A 16879-nucleotide genomic window follows, 5' to 3' on the forward strand; every position below is an offset into this window, starting at 1 on the left:
TGGGACTTTGTTTGCAGAGATGAGAGAAAAAAACAAAGCTGATACCTGGAATATCTGGGAATAAATGAAGCTTTGAAGCTACCAGGACAAGGAGAAAGGTACCATAACGAAACATAAATTCTAGTACTTCACGGTGCCTTCTTTTGCATGAATTATCTGTATGCATTTTTCCTTTGGTCAAGAATTTCAGTATTTGTGTGGGGGTTGTCCTTTGTTTTATTTTTATTTGTCTTTTTTGCTTACACAGGAACTCTGTGGCTAAGAGATTTGCCTGAGTTCACGCAGAGAGCAACAATGCTTGGTCAGGCTGACTCCTGCTGTGTTTTTCCCTTGACCTTATTGCAAACATCAAGCTGTTAGCTGAAAGGGAATAAGAAAAATCTTAGGTGCTCTTTGTCCCAAATTAATGAGGACTAGATGAGCTACAGCATTCCAAAGACGTCTGGGAATCACTCAGATTTACAGGACCCTTTTGTGTAATGCATTCACTGCAAAGTTACAACATAGTCAAGCTGTGTACTTACTGTGCGAGTGGGACACCCTTTTCACCCTCTGACAGATATATGTTGCATTCTTCAGAAACCAGGAATAGTATTCAAGACAGTATCTAAGGATTTAAATCAGAGCAGGGAGCAATAACTACCCTGTGATGGCTATTAGAAGACAGCCAGAGTTTTAAAGGTAAGCACATAAACATGAACTATATGGCCAATTATTCACAGCAAGGAACCCTCTGCCCATCTTTAAAGGGTGTCAGAAGAGAGATAGGAAAGAAGGCTGGGTAGGGAGAAGTTCAGACTTTGGGGCCAGCAAGACTTACTTTTATCCCTAGCCCCACTACGTACTAGGATGCATGACTTCAGGGTGATAACTTAATCCTCTGGACTTTAGTTTTCTCATATATAAATGAAAGGCAATAATGGAACCTATACTCGCAGGTTATATAAGGATAAGATAACATATGTAAAGTTCCTGAACAGTACCCAGCGTACAAGAGGTGCTCAATACATGGTGACATTTTTCTGTTTGTTTGCTTATTTATTTTAGTGGGAGATGAAGAGAGAGAGAGTGGAGTGCTGCTATCATTACCAATGCAGCAAACACTTTGCAAAATAACATTCTGTTCTTGGTCAGAGGCGGCAGGAGCTGCATCAAAGGGCTGTGGTGAAAAGATCACTCACCCAATTAATAGAAAGAAGAGTTTTCAGTGCAGGCTGTGTCAACTAGCTCATTGTATGACTCCGGGAATTCACTTCTCTTTCAGTCTCTCACCTGATATTTGAGGAGGTTGGGCTAAACATTCTCTAATTTCTCTTCCACCTGTAACATTCTGTGATTCTAGCACACCCTAGAGAGTTGTGCAACTAATTGCTCAAGTCAAGCTGTGGTAGAGATTTTCCAAGGGCTATCACCCCCAATTTATAGGAAAGTGCAAAGCTGAGGAAACTGAGGCACAGAGATTAAATGACTTCCCCAAGGGATTTCTTGTGGTAGTATTGGATTTTAACCCAGGTAACCCACTTTATGCCAGAGCACACTGTCATTCTGGTAGGCAATAAGATCAGTATTTGAGTCAGGACCCTGCCAGGAAAACAGGACTTGGTGGTTCTATAGAGGGACTTTAATACGGTCAATCAGTGATAAAGGGATGAAAGAACCAACAGGGGAAGGTGTGGTAACCCTGCATTAGCAGCCACAGGGAGTTGCTGGGCCTGGAGGGGACAGACGGAGAAAGTATTGTGGCCAAAGCACAGAGGGCAATGGCCTCGGTGGCAGCTGGGACTGCAGAGCTGAAGTTGTTATGAGGATTCCTTGTGGAAACTGGGACCACAGAGGAAATAGAGCCGCTCCCGGAAATATTGCCCAAAGCAGAAAGGGAGGGGGAGAAATTCCCTGGCTTCTCCCCTCTACTGCCCTCCAATCTCCTCTCAGTATCTTCTATGGGATGAACTCACAGGAATCTGGTTGGCAACGTGTTCTGGGAAAGGTAGTTTGCACAAGTCAGCCCCTTTCCTTAAAGAGTCTACTAGAGAACGGACAGGAAATGGAACCAAGTGTGAAGAAGCAAGTGATGAACACATCCAGGACGTTTTTTGTGAGCCTACAAACCTGTACTCTTAGAGAGACCTTTCAAAAGTTCCAGAGATAGGATGTCAAGGTTGGCCAGCTCAACAGCTGACATGGCCACTAGATATCTGGTTAGCACAGCTACAACATGTCAAGTGTGTTAGCAATGGGATTCCCACTTGGCTGTGGGAGTGGACAAGAGAGCAACCACAACAGTATCTTAATCAGCAACCACAGAGTGCAGCGTTCCAGGTACTATGCAAGAACAATTAGATATATTATTTCATTTCATTTTGTTCTCACAACACTGTCAATACAAGAATGCTGCTACCCTTTTACATGAATGGTGCTCCTGGAGTTGTGCAACATGTGGCCTAGAATGTACACAGGACTATACCCATTTTGTAGATGAACAAACTGAGGTTCAGAGATTGAATGACTAGCTCAAGACCGCATAGCTTGTAAGTGGCAGAGACTAAATTTAAACCCGGGCCTGCCTGGCTTCAAGCCCTGCCCTCTCTATAGCACACTAAACTACCTACTAGCTTTGGGGCCCTTGGCTCTATGGTCTAATCCCATTTCTTCTTAGCCAGTGTAACAACCTGCAAGTCATGCTTTCTAACAACAGCAACGAAACTTCTTAGAAAGCTTCCGTGATAGAGGATATCAAGCAACTTTGGGGAGTGATCTGCTTTAGAAGTTCATATTGCTAGATGGACAACATCATCCAAACTAAGGTGCTCTGTGAAACTGCCAAGTGTGAGGCCAGGATTTAAGTTGCAGCAACCACAGAAACATGACCCACACCTCCATGAGCCAAAAAACTGCCATTCTGTGCCTGAATTCACTTTGAGAGGGTACACCACTCTCAGGATGAATGGGAATCTTGCCTCTATGATCAGGAGAGAAACTATTTAAACACGACATGTCCCATCCCCAAGCTTTCTGGCAGAGGCATCCCCTACAGTGATAAATGAACAATAGATAAATGCCCATGGTTATTACATTGTCGGGAATGGAGTCAAAGTCCTGTTCATAAAGAATATGTATTCCTTACATGGACTGGAGGAAGTATTTCCTTGCAGAAAAGGCTAGATGGTCTTAGAAGAAAATCAGTTGTTAAGGTGCCCTATTTTGTTTGTCTTCAGTTCTTCAGGGCAGACATAAGCTGCAATGCTATGGCTAGGATGAACTGAAACTAGTGTTGAAGTACCCATGATTACACCAGCCCCTTGTAGGTATGTCTATCTAAATTCCTAGCAGACCAAAGCTGCTGCACGCACTGTGGAGTCAGCAGCAGCCTGAATAGATGAGGAGCCTTGGACACTTGACTGGGGCCTGAGGTAGCAAAATTTGTAAGTCACCAGGGACTGTGGCTTTGTTATCCTGCAAGGAGTGTGCCCCAAGAATGGTTCTGGGGCCCTAAATAAGAAAGATTTCAAGAGATGACCCTGGGAGGGAGATGATATGAAGAGAATGGGAATTTAAAGTATCTCAGTTTAAAAATGGACAGGATTTAGAGGGCCGGACTTCAATAATTCTGTATGTTTTATTTATTCGGAACAAGGAGGGTGTAGAAAGCTTGGAGAGGGGACAGATGGAGCTCTAGAGTGAAAGTCAAAGAGAGCATATAATAAGTGACCCAGGTGGTTAAAAGGCAAGGTAGTCCTGAATAGGGACATGCCAGAGACTTGGTCTCCCATCTTTGCTGCAGCTACATTGAACATCTCAGTGGTCCTTAGATGCTCCAGGCTACCCATCACTCCATCTTTGCAGATGCTTTTTCTTTTGCCTGGAAAACTCCTATTCCTCCATAAAACCCTATTAGTTATTCCTCCTGGGATCCCATAGCATGTTATTCAGGTCTGCTACAGCACTTGTCAGCTGCTTTGAAATTTGTCTTTTTACATTGCCAACTTTCCCATCAGTGTTTTTTTGTTTGTATGTTTGTTTGTTTTTTTATCACAGAGGCTATGCTCAACAAACATACTGAGTAATGCCACCTCCCCTACTCTAGTATTTTTGGCCTATATTCAGTGTATGAGTTTATGGAAAAATTTACTATTCAGTGAAAATACACAGAAAAGAAGGGACAAGCCCAAGCAAACAGGTGCTTCACTCCTCTAAATTTAAACTCAAACTTCTCTCTGAAAATGTATGCCTTTTTCATTTATTCATTCAGCTATTGTTTGCAATATGAATGTTTTCAAATGTGATATTTTCCAACAGGATATGATTAACAGGTTTTTGCCTGGTTACATGACTTGGTTCTATTATCTATAATACTATATTTTGATTTGTGTTTATGACCATTTCTTCCTTCCAACTATGAAACCCTCAGTTTCTGAGGCTATTTCTGATTAATCTCTAGGTCCCCATGGCTTGGGACAGAGCATCACAGATATACAGCAGAGACTCAGTACACGTTGTTGGTTAAGTTAATGAGTAAAGGATCTCCTAAAGTGGGCTTAACCTAGACAATACAGAAAGTATTGTCGTGAAAGTTTTCTTTAGAATAAACCTGTGCTTTGAGACTATAGGTCTTGCTTATTGTCCTCTATGAATGGGGGAAATGTTCGTACTGACTGGGGGGATCAAAGATTACAGCTGGAAAGGGGTGATGGAAAATGGCTGTCCACCTAGGCTTCAGACTCAGAGGCAGAAATTTTAAAAGCTAATGGATCTTGAGAGTAGTCTTTGAAAATAACATTAAATACAGGAGAGATTGGTATCCAGGCCACTGGAGCAGGAGTATTCATCTATGTAATTTAGTTCTGGGTTTACAGCCAAGAATAAATCCCAGAAGAAAGAACAGTATGTCAGCATTGTAGGAAAGAAAATGTCCATGTCTAGACCTTCTTAATATAAAACAGGGTCTGCTTTTTAATTTAAGTTTTCCAGCTTATTTTGCTGGTGGATGATTGGTAGGGATTTATGAAAGAACTGGAATTTAGAGAGACATATCTTCTAATTATTCTCTCCCAGCAAATCTCGCCAGGCTAAGGGCATTTGGATTAAAGAACCACTCATGATCCTCTGCCATGATCCTCTTCCATAATTCCACTTAACATGACACAAGTTAACTTAACTCAACACAACATAACTCAATATAGCTTAATTAATCTAAACTCAACACAACTTATCGCAACTCAACTAAACTCATCTCAACTCAACACAGCTCAACTCATCTCAACTCATTACAACTCAACTCAACTCATCTCATCACAGCTAAACTCATCCCAACTCAACTCAACTCATCTCAACTCAACACAACTCACCTCATCTCAACTGAACACATCTCAACTCAACACAACTCAACTCATCTCAACTCAACTCATCTCATCACAGCTCAACTCATCACAACTGAAGTCATCTCAACTTAATACAACTCAAGACATCCCAACTCAACACAACTCAACTCATCTCAATTCATTACAACTCAACTCAACTCATCTCAACACAATTCATCTCATCACAGCTCAATTCATCTCAACTCATCACAACTCCAGTCATCTCAACTCATCACAGCTTAAGTCATCTCAACTCAACACAACTCAACTCATCTCAACTTATCACAACTCAACTCATCTCAACTCATCACAACTCCAATTCAACTCAACTCAACTCAACTTCAATTCAGCTCAACTCAATTATACTTATTGTGTCAGGCACTGCACTTGGTTCTGAGGACCAGCTATGAATGAGATTCCATCATGAATCTCAAAGATGTGACTGTCTAGTAAAGGACTCACTGGAGAGTCCCTTACCTTGAGGTACCCTCTGCTGCCTATCTGTGGATTGCTTATTGCCTGACTGCCTTGTGGCCTGCAGAAAAGCCACACAGAATAAGAAAACTATAAATATTCGATGTGAAAAGAAGCCACTGGGCCAGGTTACCTCATGTCCTCTGTCCTGGGACTCCTCTGGCTCATGCAGAGGCATTGCTGGAAGAATTGGCACAGCTCCATCAGGCATGGGTTGAGCCTCTGAATAGCCAGGGTGAGAGGAGCAGCTGCCATAGCTCCCACCTTGAAGAGCGGCTGAGGACACCCTAGAAGATGCAATCCCAGACCAATCAAATCAGTAAGAGTTTAGCAAGCATCTTCTCTTTGTTAAGCCCTGCATCAGGTGAATATAATCTTGTCCTGATCTCAGGTAGCTCTGAGACAGACAGGTAAACATAGCATTCCTCACCATTACTCAATAAAGCTACTGTGATAGTTTTAAGAGACAGGTGGAAAGAAGGTGGTGATCAAGTTCCTGAAGGAAAACAGAGATAGTTTCGCTGAGAAGCAAATATTAAACAGAGATCTAAGATGTTGAACAGGAATGCATCAGGTGGAGGGCATTTCTGGTGTAAGGGACAGAGCATACAATGACTCTGCATGATGTAAGCGGGTGACTTCCTGAGGGGGATTTGAGAAAAAATTGAGTACAGGGGGTATGAGGTATGTATATGCATGCGTGTGTGCAGGGTACATGTGTGTGCATGTGTGTGCATGCACGTGAGAGCATATGGATGTGTGTTTGCCTTTGTATGAGTATGTGTATGTATGTGCATGTGTATGTGAGTGCAAAAAGGAGAGAAAGAAGGGCAGGTTGAAAGACGAGACTGGCATGCTAGGTCACTGGAGAGTCAGGCTCTGAGTTTGTGAGTTCTGTGTTTCCATCAAGTGAAAGTTAATTACGTTTCCGTGAACCAGATTTTCAGTGTTGTTTAATTTTTAGTTTTTAGGAGGAGGAAGGCCAAAGATAAAAGAAGGAGAGAACAAATTATTTTTAATAAAAATTCCAACTCGTTGGGATCTGCTGAGACTCAGAAAGCTTCCTATGGCTACACCTACATTTCCTCATATGGAAAATACGGAGACCCATCCCTATCATATAGGATGACTGGAAGGATTAAATGAGACAATTTATATAAAGTATATTGCATATTGCAAAGTTGTTTGCATGAAACAAACAATAAATAATAGCAATTATTATTATTATTTATTTATTAAAAATTTGTTCAGCTCCACTACATGCTAGGCATTGGTGACAGCCACTAGAGCTACAAAATGAATAAGAAGAAAAAGGGCCTTCCTCTCATAGAGCTTACTTTCTAGGGACTGGAAGGTTATATTACAATATTACTAATAATCTTCCAACAAAGGTTCACTAATCACTATCAGGAAAAATTATCTAAAACCTGGAAATAAACAAAAAGTATTACTAAATACCCTTTTAATGCAGTTTTGGTTATTGTCTAGCAGACTCTCTGGGGACTGTCTGGGTAAAAAGAATTGTGCACCATTAATTGACTTTCTATTGAATGGGTGATTTTACAACTATCAAGGGGTAGATGTTAACTGATAGCAATATAAATAATTCTTGTCTAAGAGCAATGCTAATTATTTCTGTCCATAGCAATGTAAATGAATTTTGTCTGGTAGAGGTACAACTGATTTTTGTCCAGTAAAAAAAAAAAAGAGTTTATTGCTGTGGAATATCAATTCATTTGAGAATTTCTTTGACTGACTACATAAATCTTTTCCCTTCAAATTCCCCATTGAAGAAATCTTCACATCCTTCTGGTTTCCTCATTACTTAATGAGTTCAATAATATCTTTGACATGTTGACATGTGTTCATTTAATATTATTCTGTCATGTTTGAACATCTTTCAAAATTATAATTTAGCAGTAATTACTTATTTTTATTTTTTATTTCTTGTAGAGATGGGGCCTTGCTATGTTGCCCAGGCTGGTCTGAAACTCCTGGGCTCAAGTAATTCTCCCACCTCAGCCTCCCAAACTGCTGGAATTACAGGTGTAAGCCACCACATCTGGCCAGTAATATATTTATTTAAGTGGAGAAGGGGCTCATAATCTTAGCAGAAGACTTTTTAAGAAGGTAGAAAGAAAATACTTTATTCTGAGTTAACTAGAACATAAACTCTCCAGAACATTGACCAGTTTCCATCAATGTGCCACGACTTTTTCTCTATCAATTATTGAGCAGTTTCTACATATCAGGCACTCTCCTAAGATCTTTGCATACATTATTTTACCTAATTCTCATAAATCTTGTGAAGTAGACATCAGAAGTATACAGAAGAGGACACAGAGGGTCTGAGTAATTCTGCAGTTGTATCAGTTATGCAACAGGGAGTAACTCCAGCAAGATCTGACTCTGAAGCCCATGCTCATAACCATCACACTTCACTACTTGAACATAATTAACATTCCCAAGGCTTGATTTCCATGTCCCTTGCCCCAACCCACCCCATCCATCCTTCTCTAACTCAGAAAATGACACTTGGGATATTCACTTAGTTGCTCAAACTTGGGCATGATTTTCGGTTCCCTCCTGTGCTCACTCCACCATCACCGCATCCTCTTGGTTCTACCTCCTAAATATCACCCAAGTCTCCCATCCAAACAGTCACCTCCACTTTCCAGTCACCATCACCACTGGTCATCATTAGCATAACAGTCGCCTCGCAAGTTTCCCTGCTTCCAGCTTCTCCCGCTCCTCCCCATTCTGCAGTCAGAGAAACCTTTCTGTAACACAAATCTGATCACATTACTCCCAGTTGCCTCAGAAGTTTACACTCCTTGACATGGTGACAAAGTACTGTTAATCTCACTCTTGGCTACCTCTCTAGCCTCATTCCACACTATCCTCACCTTCAGCACCTTCAACATCCGTCCTTTTAAGGTATAGTGCCTTTGCTTAAGCTATGCCTTTGCTTAGAATGCACCTTGTTCAGATGCCACATTCTCAATCAACAAACTCTTGAACCATCCCCTCACCTGATGGTAATCTCTTCCTCTCTGGATATACATAGCAGTTTCTGCTTCTCTTAAGAATCTAGCCACTCTTTTTTTTTCAATTGCAGCTTTTTGTTTTCACATATTGCATATCTTGGGAAAGGTGACACAGAGGTGTGGAACAAGCACGAGCTTTGAAATTAGATCTGGTGTCAAAATGGAGTCTCCTTTTGTATGTAGAACTCACCATAATTCCTTAATGAGATATTACCTCTCCTGCAGAATTATTGTGAAGAGAAAGTAAAAATAGGCCTAGCATAGTACCTGGCAGTACAGTAGGAGCTCAATAAATATTTATTAAATGGATGAATGAGTGGATGCTAAATACTTTGTGGCATGATTTTTTTTTGGATGAGCAGAATAAGTTACCGAGAAATGCCAGAACCCCTTTAATTTACAATTATGTTTTTCATTACATAGGTAGATAGGTAGATGACAGATGGATAGGCAAATATCTACGATATGGAAGTTAAGAAAGAAAGATAACCAGATAGAAAGATAAATAGGTATGGATGGATAGGTGGGTTAATTGAAGGATGGATAGATAGATGGCTTGGATAAATATCTATTACGTAGATGACAGATGAGTGGGTAGGTTAATAAATAGATAGATATGGTAAATACGTATTAGATAAGTAGATAGAGCTAACAAGAGAGACAGATATAGTTATACAGATAGCTATAGATACATGGATATAGATACAGATATAGATATAGATATGCATATAGACACCAATATAGACATAGATATAGACATAGTCAACCTGTTTTCTAAAACTCGATCTCACAACAGCCTCCATCTGCACCACTGTGTTTCTTTAGAACTCCTGGGAGAAAAGGGATATAATTTCCTTAGTAGCATAATCACATCTTTGTGTCTGAAAGGTTCATTCACTATTCACTGCAGGCTGAGAGTAAGGCCGGGGCAGATCTAAGGTGACATGAAAAAGGAGATGGGGCAGAGTCCAGCAGTTTAATAATGCCCTGTTGACATATGACTGGATGGTTCAGGAGCTGGTGTACAAAGGTATTCAGGAGTGGGAGGAGCCTGAGAATTCAAGCAGCTTTGAAGCACTCACTTTGTATCCATTTCTTTCTTATGGAATCTGGCTCAACAGAAAAGAGGAGAGTGAGATGTCCAAAAGCTGGAAAAATGCAGCAAAAACCACAGCAACTCAAGTCCTCAGCCTCTGTCAGGAGTTCTGAAAACAGAGCTACAAACTCAGGAAATGGTCTTCTTCTAGATCATGCTGTGCAGGGATGGAAAGGGTAGGTATCCCTTAACACAGAACAACAGGACATCACACCCAGCAAATGAGGTTGCATTTTGGAATCATCTTTTTTATTCCTTCCTCCTTCACTGCCATCAACCCTGCTCATTACAAGAGCAGCTTCTATTTGCAAAGTGCCCAGCATGCTACCCAATAGACATTCACTCGATAAAAGCTGATTGAATTAAATTCTACAGAGCTCTATACTTCCAAACCACTTCCACAAACATTATCTTACTTAATACAAAACCTTGTGGGAAAGAAAAAAAAACAGGCACTTTTAGTGCCCACAAAAATTGCAAGTATTCTTGCTTTACAGTTGAGGGAACTGAATCCTGGAAGTTGAGTACTGGAGGCCACCTCACCAGTAAATGGCTGAGCTAAGATTTGAATCCCATGAGTCTGATTTTCTAAATTTACTGAACAAACCTCTCTTTATTCTACTACATGACCTTGTTCAAAATAAACACAAGCAATAGTAATGACTGGGCACTGGTACTTACTTGAAACTTGATGGGGTCTTGGGACCAGGACTGGCTCTTCATCAGGGGTGAATGGCCACTCTGCAGAGAGATCACCTGCAAAGGGCAAGAATGGCCTTCCAGAAGTCAGAATGGAATTACCTTGGGTGATACACACAGCAAGAAATTTATAACATCTTAAAGATAAATCATTCTTGAACTCTATAGGGAAATGATAGCCAAAAAAGGGGAAGCGATTTGTGCAAGACCACACAGCAATTTAGCAGCATGGCAAGGCTTATAAACCAGTTCTTCTGACTCTTTTCCTGCAGGAAACAATAAAGCAGAGTAACCTGCTTAGATTGCTTACCGGTACCCCATCCCACCACGCCCTTGTCCCCAAGCTTCCCATCCCTCTCATGCCCCACCCCCAAACCCCCACTTCTGTACTGAGTTTCTCACCTGTTTGTGGATCTCTGGGGGCTGTTGCCTTGGTTGGACTTGGAGTCTGTGTGCCATGGGTGAATGCTCCTGGGAGGAGATGAGAGAGAGGTGAGCCTGCATCTCTTCTAGGGGGCCCTGAGTGAGAAAAGGACCAGGGCCACCAATCTTGCCCTATCCAACCAATGTTGGTTAAGCCAGGAACCAGGCAGGGCTTTAAGAAGCAGAGATGAGTAAGAAATAAAACCCACAATGGAGTGTGAAAAAGGAAATGGGAAAATCCCATCTTGACTGTGATACAGTGTGATGGGTGCCATTGGAAACCAGCTAACATTGGTAAGTTATGGTGACCCTGCACGGGAGAGCGATGGTGTTGTACAGGAAATGTCCAATGTGGGTGCTCCTGGGCAAAGAAAAAATGAGTTGCTTCTCATTCATCTGAGTCTTAGTGTACACCTTGATCCATCCCACCCCCGATAAATTGCCTGTCATATTCACGAGAGAGTATGGGCTCAGTTCAACAATTTTTTTATCATGTTCATGAAGCCTTAATTTAAGGGTCGCTTCAGGACTTGATCCTTGCTGTTAAGATTCTGGCCTCTGGCAAAACCAGCAATACAGTCTCCTTGTAGGAGATGAGTGAGAGAGAAGCTCAAGCAGGCAAGTTCCCTCATATGGATAAGTGGAAGGAAAGAGGTGAGGCTGAGAAACAGCCGAGGCACAGGCGATGGACACCCAGTTCAGCTGGGTCAGGTGACATCTACTCTAAGTCAAGCAGCACAGCAGTTCTGGAGGAGAGTGGGCTTTGCAGGCACAGCAAAGTGCATATATAAAGATCAGGAGATGTGGGCAGTAAGCAGTGTGCTGTGGCTGGAGTCTACAGGAGGAAGGTGGAGGGGCGAGGTGAGGCTGAGCAGCAGGCAGGGCTCATGCCTGGAACTTCAGGCCCTGGTCCATCCATCGCAGTTGTCATACTGCTTGTTAATGGACAATGAAACAGGGAAAAAGAGAAGAAATTGGGGAGTGGGATTACATAAAAGAGAGAGGAACTGGGGAATGAAAGAAGGAGCTTTCATTCATCTACAGATGGGAAGAAAGGGGTAGGGCAAAGGAAAGGAGAAGGAAGAGTTTGCTTCATGATAATTAATTATATTGCTTATGTTTTCTTAGTTTTCTGTGTGTGTGTTATATTCCAAAAATTTAGAAAGGTTATCAAAACAGACAATGCTAAGTTTAATTTAAAACAGGAGAGGTAGAAGTGAGCACCCTCTCTTACCCGAGGTAGGGCTGGCCTGGGATGGGCTGCCAGGTGTGGCCATTATCCCAGCAGCAGGTGCCAAAAGGCTTGTAGTGTTCATGGCTTCCTCAGTCCCTGCAGTAGTCGGTGGGGAAGAACGAGTTTCCCAGGGAGACCCTCCAGGTTTTTTCTCACTGATGGTCTGAGCCCAGGGCACGGACGATATGGAAGCCCACGTCTGTCTGTCAGCGGTCACCCACTGAGTTCTGGCCACCCTCCTGGTAGCTGCACATTCAAAGTGACAGTAACAGGGTACTGACATGCTTGACCACTTCGATTCAGATATGAAATTGCTGAGTCATTGAAATGTTATCAAAGGGCAAATGCAATGTGCACGTGTAATATAGATAATCCAGGGGCTTAAACTTTATTCTGAACTGAAATAAATGGACCAAAGTAAGCACTGTTTTCCTAAGCACCAATAAACACACACACACACACAAACACACACACAACCTCTAAATCTCTAGGACCCCCAGGCATGTGTGTTTGGGGGTCAGTTAGCTATCTCTCAAATTTATTTAATACATTTCTAATCATGTGACATAGTGAAAAGATTGTGGGGTCTGAGGTGAGGAGATGCAAACAGATTAGTTGTGCCTCTGTCTCTTCCATGGTGTGAACTTTGGGGCAAATTGCTTAACTCCTTTTAGCTTCCTCATGAAAATGAGGATACCAGTATTAATAATAACACCTGCCCTCCAACATCACAGGATTTTTATTAGTTAAGACAAATCCTTGGCTCATGCCTGGAATTTCAGCACTTTGGGAGGCAGAAGCAGGCAGATCACTTGAGGTCAGGAGTTCGAGACCAGCCTGGCAAACATGGTGAAACACTGTCTCTACTAAAAATACAAAAAAGTTAACTGGGCATGGTGGCAGATGCCTGTAATCTCAGCTACTTGGGAGGCTAAGGCAGGAGAATCGCTTGAACCTGGATAGAAGAGGCTGCAGTGAGCAGAGATCGAGCCACTGCACTCCAGCCTGGGCAACAGAGCAAGGGGGGGGCGGGGGAGAGAGACAGAGAGAGAAAGAAAAGAAAGAAAGAAAGAAAGAAAGAAAGAAAGAAAGAAAGAAAGAAAGAAAGAAAGAAAGAAAGAAAGAAAGAAAGAAAGAAAGAAAGAAGGAAGAAAGGAAGGAAGGAAAGAAAGAAAGAAAGGAAAGAAAGAAAGGAAAGAGAAAGAAAGGAAAGAAAGAAAGAAAGAAAGAAAGGAGAGGTAAGAAAGAAAGAAAGAAAGAAAGGAGAGAAAGGAAAGAAAGAAAGAAAGAAAGAAAGCAAAGGGAAGGGAAGGGAAGGAAGGAAGGGAGGGAAGGAAGGGAAGGAAGGGAAAGAAGGGAAGGAAGGGAAAGAAGGGAAGGAGGGGAAAGAAGGGAAGGAAGAGAAGGAAGGAAGGAAGGAAGGAAGGAAGGAAGGAAGGATCTTCTCTCCTTGGCCTTTTAAAAAATTGTTGGATGTTCTTACCTGTTTATTACCATAGTAGAAATTAAAGTCAGTTTTTTCAGGTTTTACAAAAATGAATTCTATTGAAGGATTTTACATTTATAACTTAAGTTGGGAACAGTTGCTTTCTTTAAAATACTCAGATTTCTCAACCAAAACATAGTGTATTTCTTCATTTATTTAAATATGCCTTTATTACTCTCATTAAAATTTTGTGGTTTTCTTTGTATAAAACCAGCACTTCTCCTTGTAGGATTATAGATAGGCATTTTATGATTTTTTCTTGTGATTAGAAATCACATCGTTTTGTCATATTGCCCTGGAAAGTTTTGTGATTTTGTATAATTGTCATTATGCCAGCTATTGTGCTAATTTTCTGCAGTAAATATGTTTTTCTATTTGATGGAGTTGATTTATTTTCCTCTACACCACCCAGTCATCCTTGTTTCCTTGCCTGCTGACACCTATCAATTCTTATCTCTTGGGGAAGCCTGTGTCTCCTCTATGCCGGGGTAGGAGCCCTCTCTGTGCTTTCTGTGTACAATAGTTCTTTGTAGGCTGGATCATAACTATTGGTTTACTTGCCTGGGCTCTCTCCTAGGTCTGAGAGCTCAGGAAAGAGAGCGAACATTTATAGAGCTGTGTTTTTAACAGCTAGCCTCATGTCTGGAAGGAAATATGTTTTGATGAGTAAATAAATGAATGAATTCTGATGACTGAATGAATGAATTCTGATGACAATATTGTCTCAGTGGGTCCATTGTTGGAACCCACTGAGAAAATATTGACTCTTTTGTTTGTTTGTTTGTTTTTTCTGCACTTTATTTTTTTTATTATACTTTAAGTTTTAGGTTACATGTGCACAACGTGCAGGTTTGTTACATATGTATGCATGTGCCATGTTGGTGTGCTGCACCCATTAACTCTTCATTTAACATTAGGTATATCTCCTAATGCTATCCCTAATGAGCTACCTCCATTTTATATTATTTCCAAATAGGAAAAATAAGATAAGCATGCCTTTTGTGTCTTTAGTGATGACACTGCTGATCATGTACGCAAGATGCTGGGGAGGCAGGAGCCTCCTGCAGGTCATTGGCGGCAGCTTTCCCACTGGTGTCAAGTCATTAACATATTCTTGGCATCATTATCAAACCAGCTACAGACTGACCTAACCATGACATAAAATATTGACTTCGCTTCACCATTTCATGTGAATTTCAGGAGTGGTATCACTAAATGCTTTGCCGAAATATAAATACTTTTGCCACAATGTACTGTGATTATGTAAGACATTAGCGTTGAAGGAGGCTGGGTGAAGGGTACCGGGGAACTCTCTATATTATTTTTGCAACTCTTTGTGAGTCTTAAACTATTTCAGAATAAAAAGTCATCAAAATACATATTAGAAATACATTATGTCAATGGCATTTTCTGCCTTTGCTTGATCTTGTAGAACCCATACTGGCTCATATAGATCTGTTATTTAAGTAAGCTGAAGCGTAACTTCAGTTGGTGGAGAAGGGATTAAGGTAAGGATTTTGCTTATATATGTGAGCCTAGAGGGAACAGGAGCGAGACATAGCAAAGGGGAGGAAAGGGTGAGAATGCATCTTACCCAAGTCTGGGAGAGTGTGGGAGGCACTGACCCATGTGGCCGTGGCCCTGGCAGGAAGCTCAGGAGGCCTGCCTGTGTTCAGGGTCTCCTCTGTTTCTGAAGGAGCAGCTGTCTCTGTCCAGGGAGAGGATCTCAGAGCAGATGCCCAGGGTGTGCTCTGGGTCCAGTGTTGGGAGCTTGTACTTGGTAGTGTTTTCTGGCTTTTGGTTGTGGGCTTTGAAGTCCTGGCAGTTCCCCTGGTAGCTGCACCTTCAGGGAGGCAGTCAATGGTAGCGTTAACATGCTTGACACTTCAGGCATAAAAAAACTGAAAGGTCACTGGACTGCAAATATACTGAATGTGGAGATTCAAACCTTTCTCTAATTAAAAGTATCAGGCATTTGCTATGTTTCCTGAACAGATCCTGACCACTTTCAGAGCCTTTCTTCCACCTCCAGCCCTCAGCCACTCCAGGACTCTGCTACATGTCCCTGGAAGAGGAATTAGTCTCCTCCATATGCCTTGTGGCTACAACTAAAAACCAAAAGTGAAATTTGGGGTAATCAGAAGCTTCCAGACAGAAACAGCTTGAAAAATAGGCTTCCGTAGAGCCTATTAAGCAGGAGGGCTTAATTCAGAGGGAAATCTACCCAGCATCCTTGGTTGCTCCATGAAGAAAAGAAGGAAGTGGGCTCAGGTATTAGTTGCACTTTATACCTTCCCTAGGGAAGGCTCAAGTGGTGGCAGCAGTGGATATGAGGATGACAGGCTCCTATTAGCCCATAGAGTCCCTTCCTCTGGGAAGACAAAGACTGGCCTATAGTCTGGTGGGCAGAGCCTGTGTTGGATTTTGGCCCTCACCTCCCCTGAATGCACGTAGAATGCGAACTGTCTAATTGCAGGAGTGACCTTGCAGCCTCATTTCCTCTCTCTGCCCTACTTCTGGGCCCATTAACACCCTGCGTGCAACACCAGCCTGAGCCTTGCTCCCAGATCAACCAGACATGGGGCTAAGTGCATCCAGCCAAACTATCACTCAGCCAGGGTATTTGCTTTCAGGCACATCAACTTTAGCAACAGCTTGTAAATATGTTCTCTCTTCCTAAGCATTTGTTCTTGTTGAAGGAGCACAAAGTGGGAGAATTAATTGAGACCAGTGTGTGTGTGTGTGTGTGTGTATGTGTGTGTGTGGTGGGGGGGGGATGGGAACGTCATGGAAAGACTCTCCAAATAAATGAGATTGATTCAACCCTAAGATCTGTCCTGAGAATTGGGCAGGTGAAGGCAATCTACCAACTGCCCATTTCATCTTATCAAGTAGCCTTGTCCCACACAAACTGAGGTTCCTTCTACAGCATAATCAAAAGATGCCCTACAATAAATATAAAGCAAAGTAACCCCTGAAGCGGAGTTGCAGATTTATTGTATCCTTCATTGCACTTCAAGAAAAAGTGATGAAGAGCCTACTATGTGCAAGGCACCAAGGGGA

The 16879-nt window shown here is 41.9% G+C and overlaps 1 protein-coding gene across 1 annotated transcript in view; it reads right to left on the reverse strand.

Annotated features, from left to right (window-relative positions):
- The window catches only part of HHLA1 (HHLA1 neighbor of OC90), a 44825-nt gene that overhangs the window by 3611 nt on the left and 24335 nt on the right, over window positions 1–16879 (reverse strand). Inside the window, exons 11-16 of the mRNA XM_024251458.3 lie at window positions 15411–15659; window positions 12331–12576; window positions 11076–11144; window positions 10656–10730; window positions 5965–6118; window positions 525–607 (exon numbers count right to left, since the gene is read on the reverse strand). Of these exons, the coding sequence (XP_024107226.3) occupies window positions 525–607; window positions 5965–6118; window positions 10656–10730; window positions 11076–11144; window positions 12331–12576; window positions 15411–15659 (876 nt within the window). The remainder of the gene's footprint in view (window positions 1–524; window positions 608–5964; window positions 6119–10655; window positions 10731–11075; window positions 11145–12330; window positions 12577–15410; window positions 15660–16879) is intronic.

The sequence above is a fragment of the Pongo abelii genome, chromosome 7 (assembly GCF_028885655.2).
Source record: "Pongo abelii isolate AG06213 chromosome 7, NHGRI_mPonAbe1-v2.0_pri, whole genome shotgun sequence".
NCBI lineage: Eukaryota > Metazoa > Chordata > Mammalia > Primates > Hominidae > Pongo > Pongo abelii.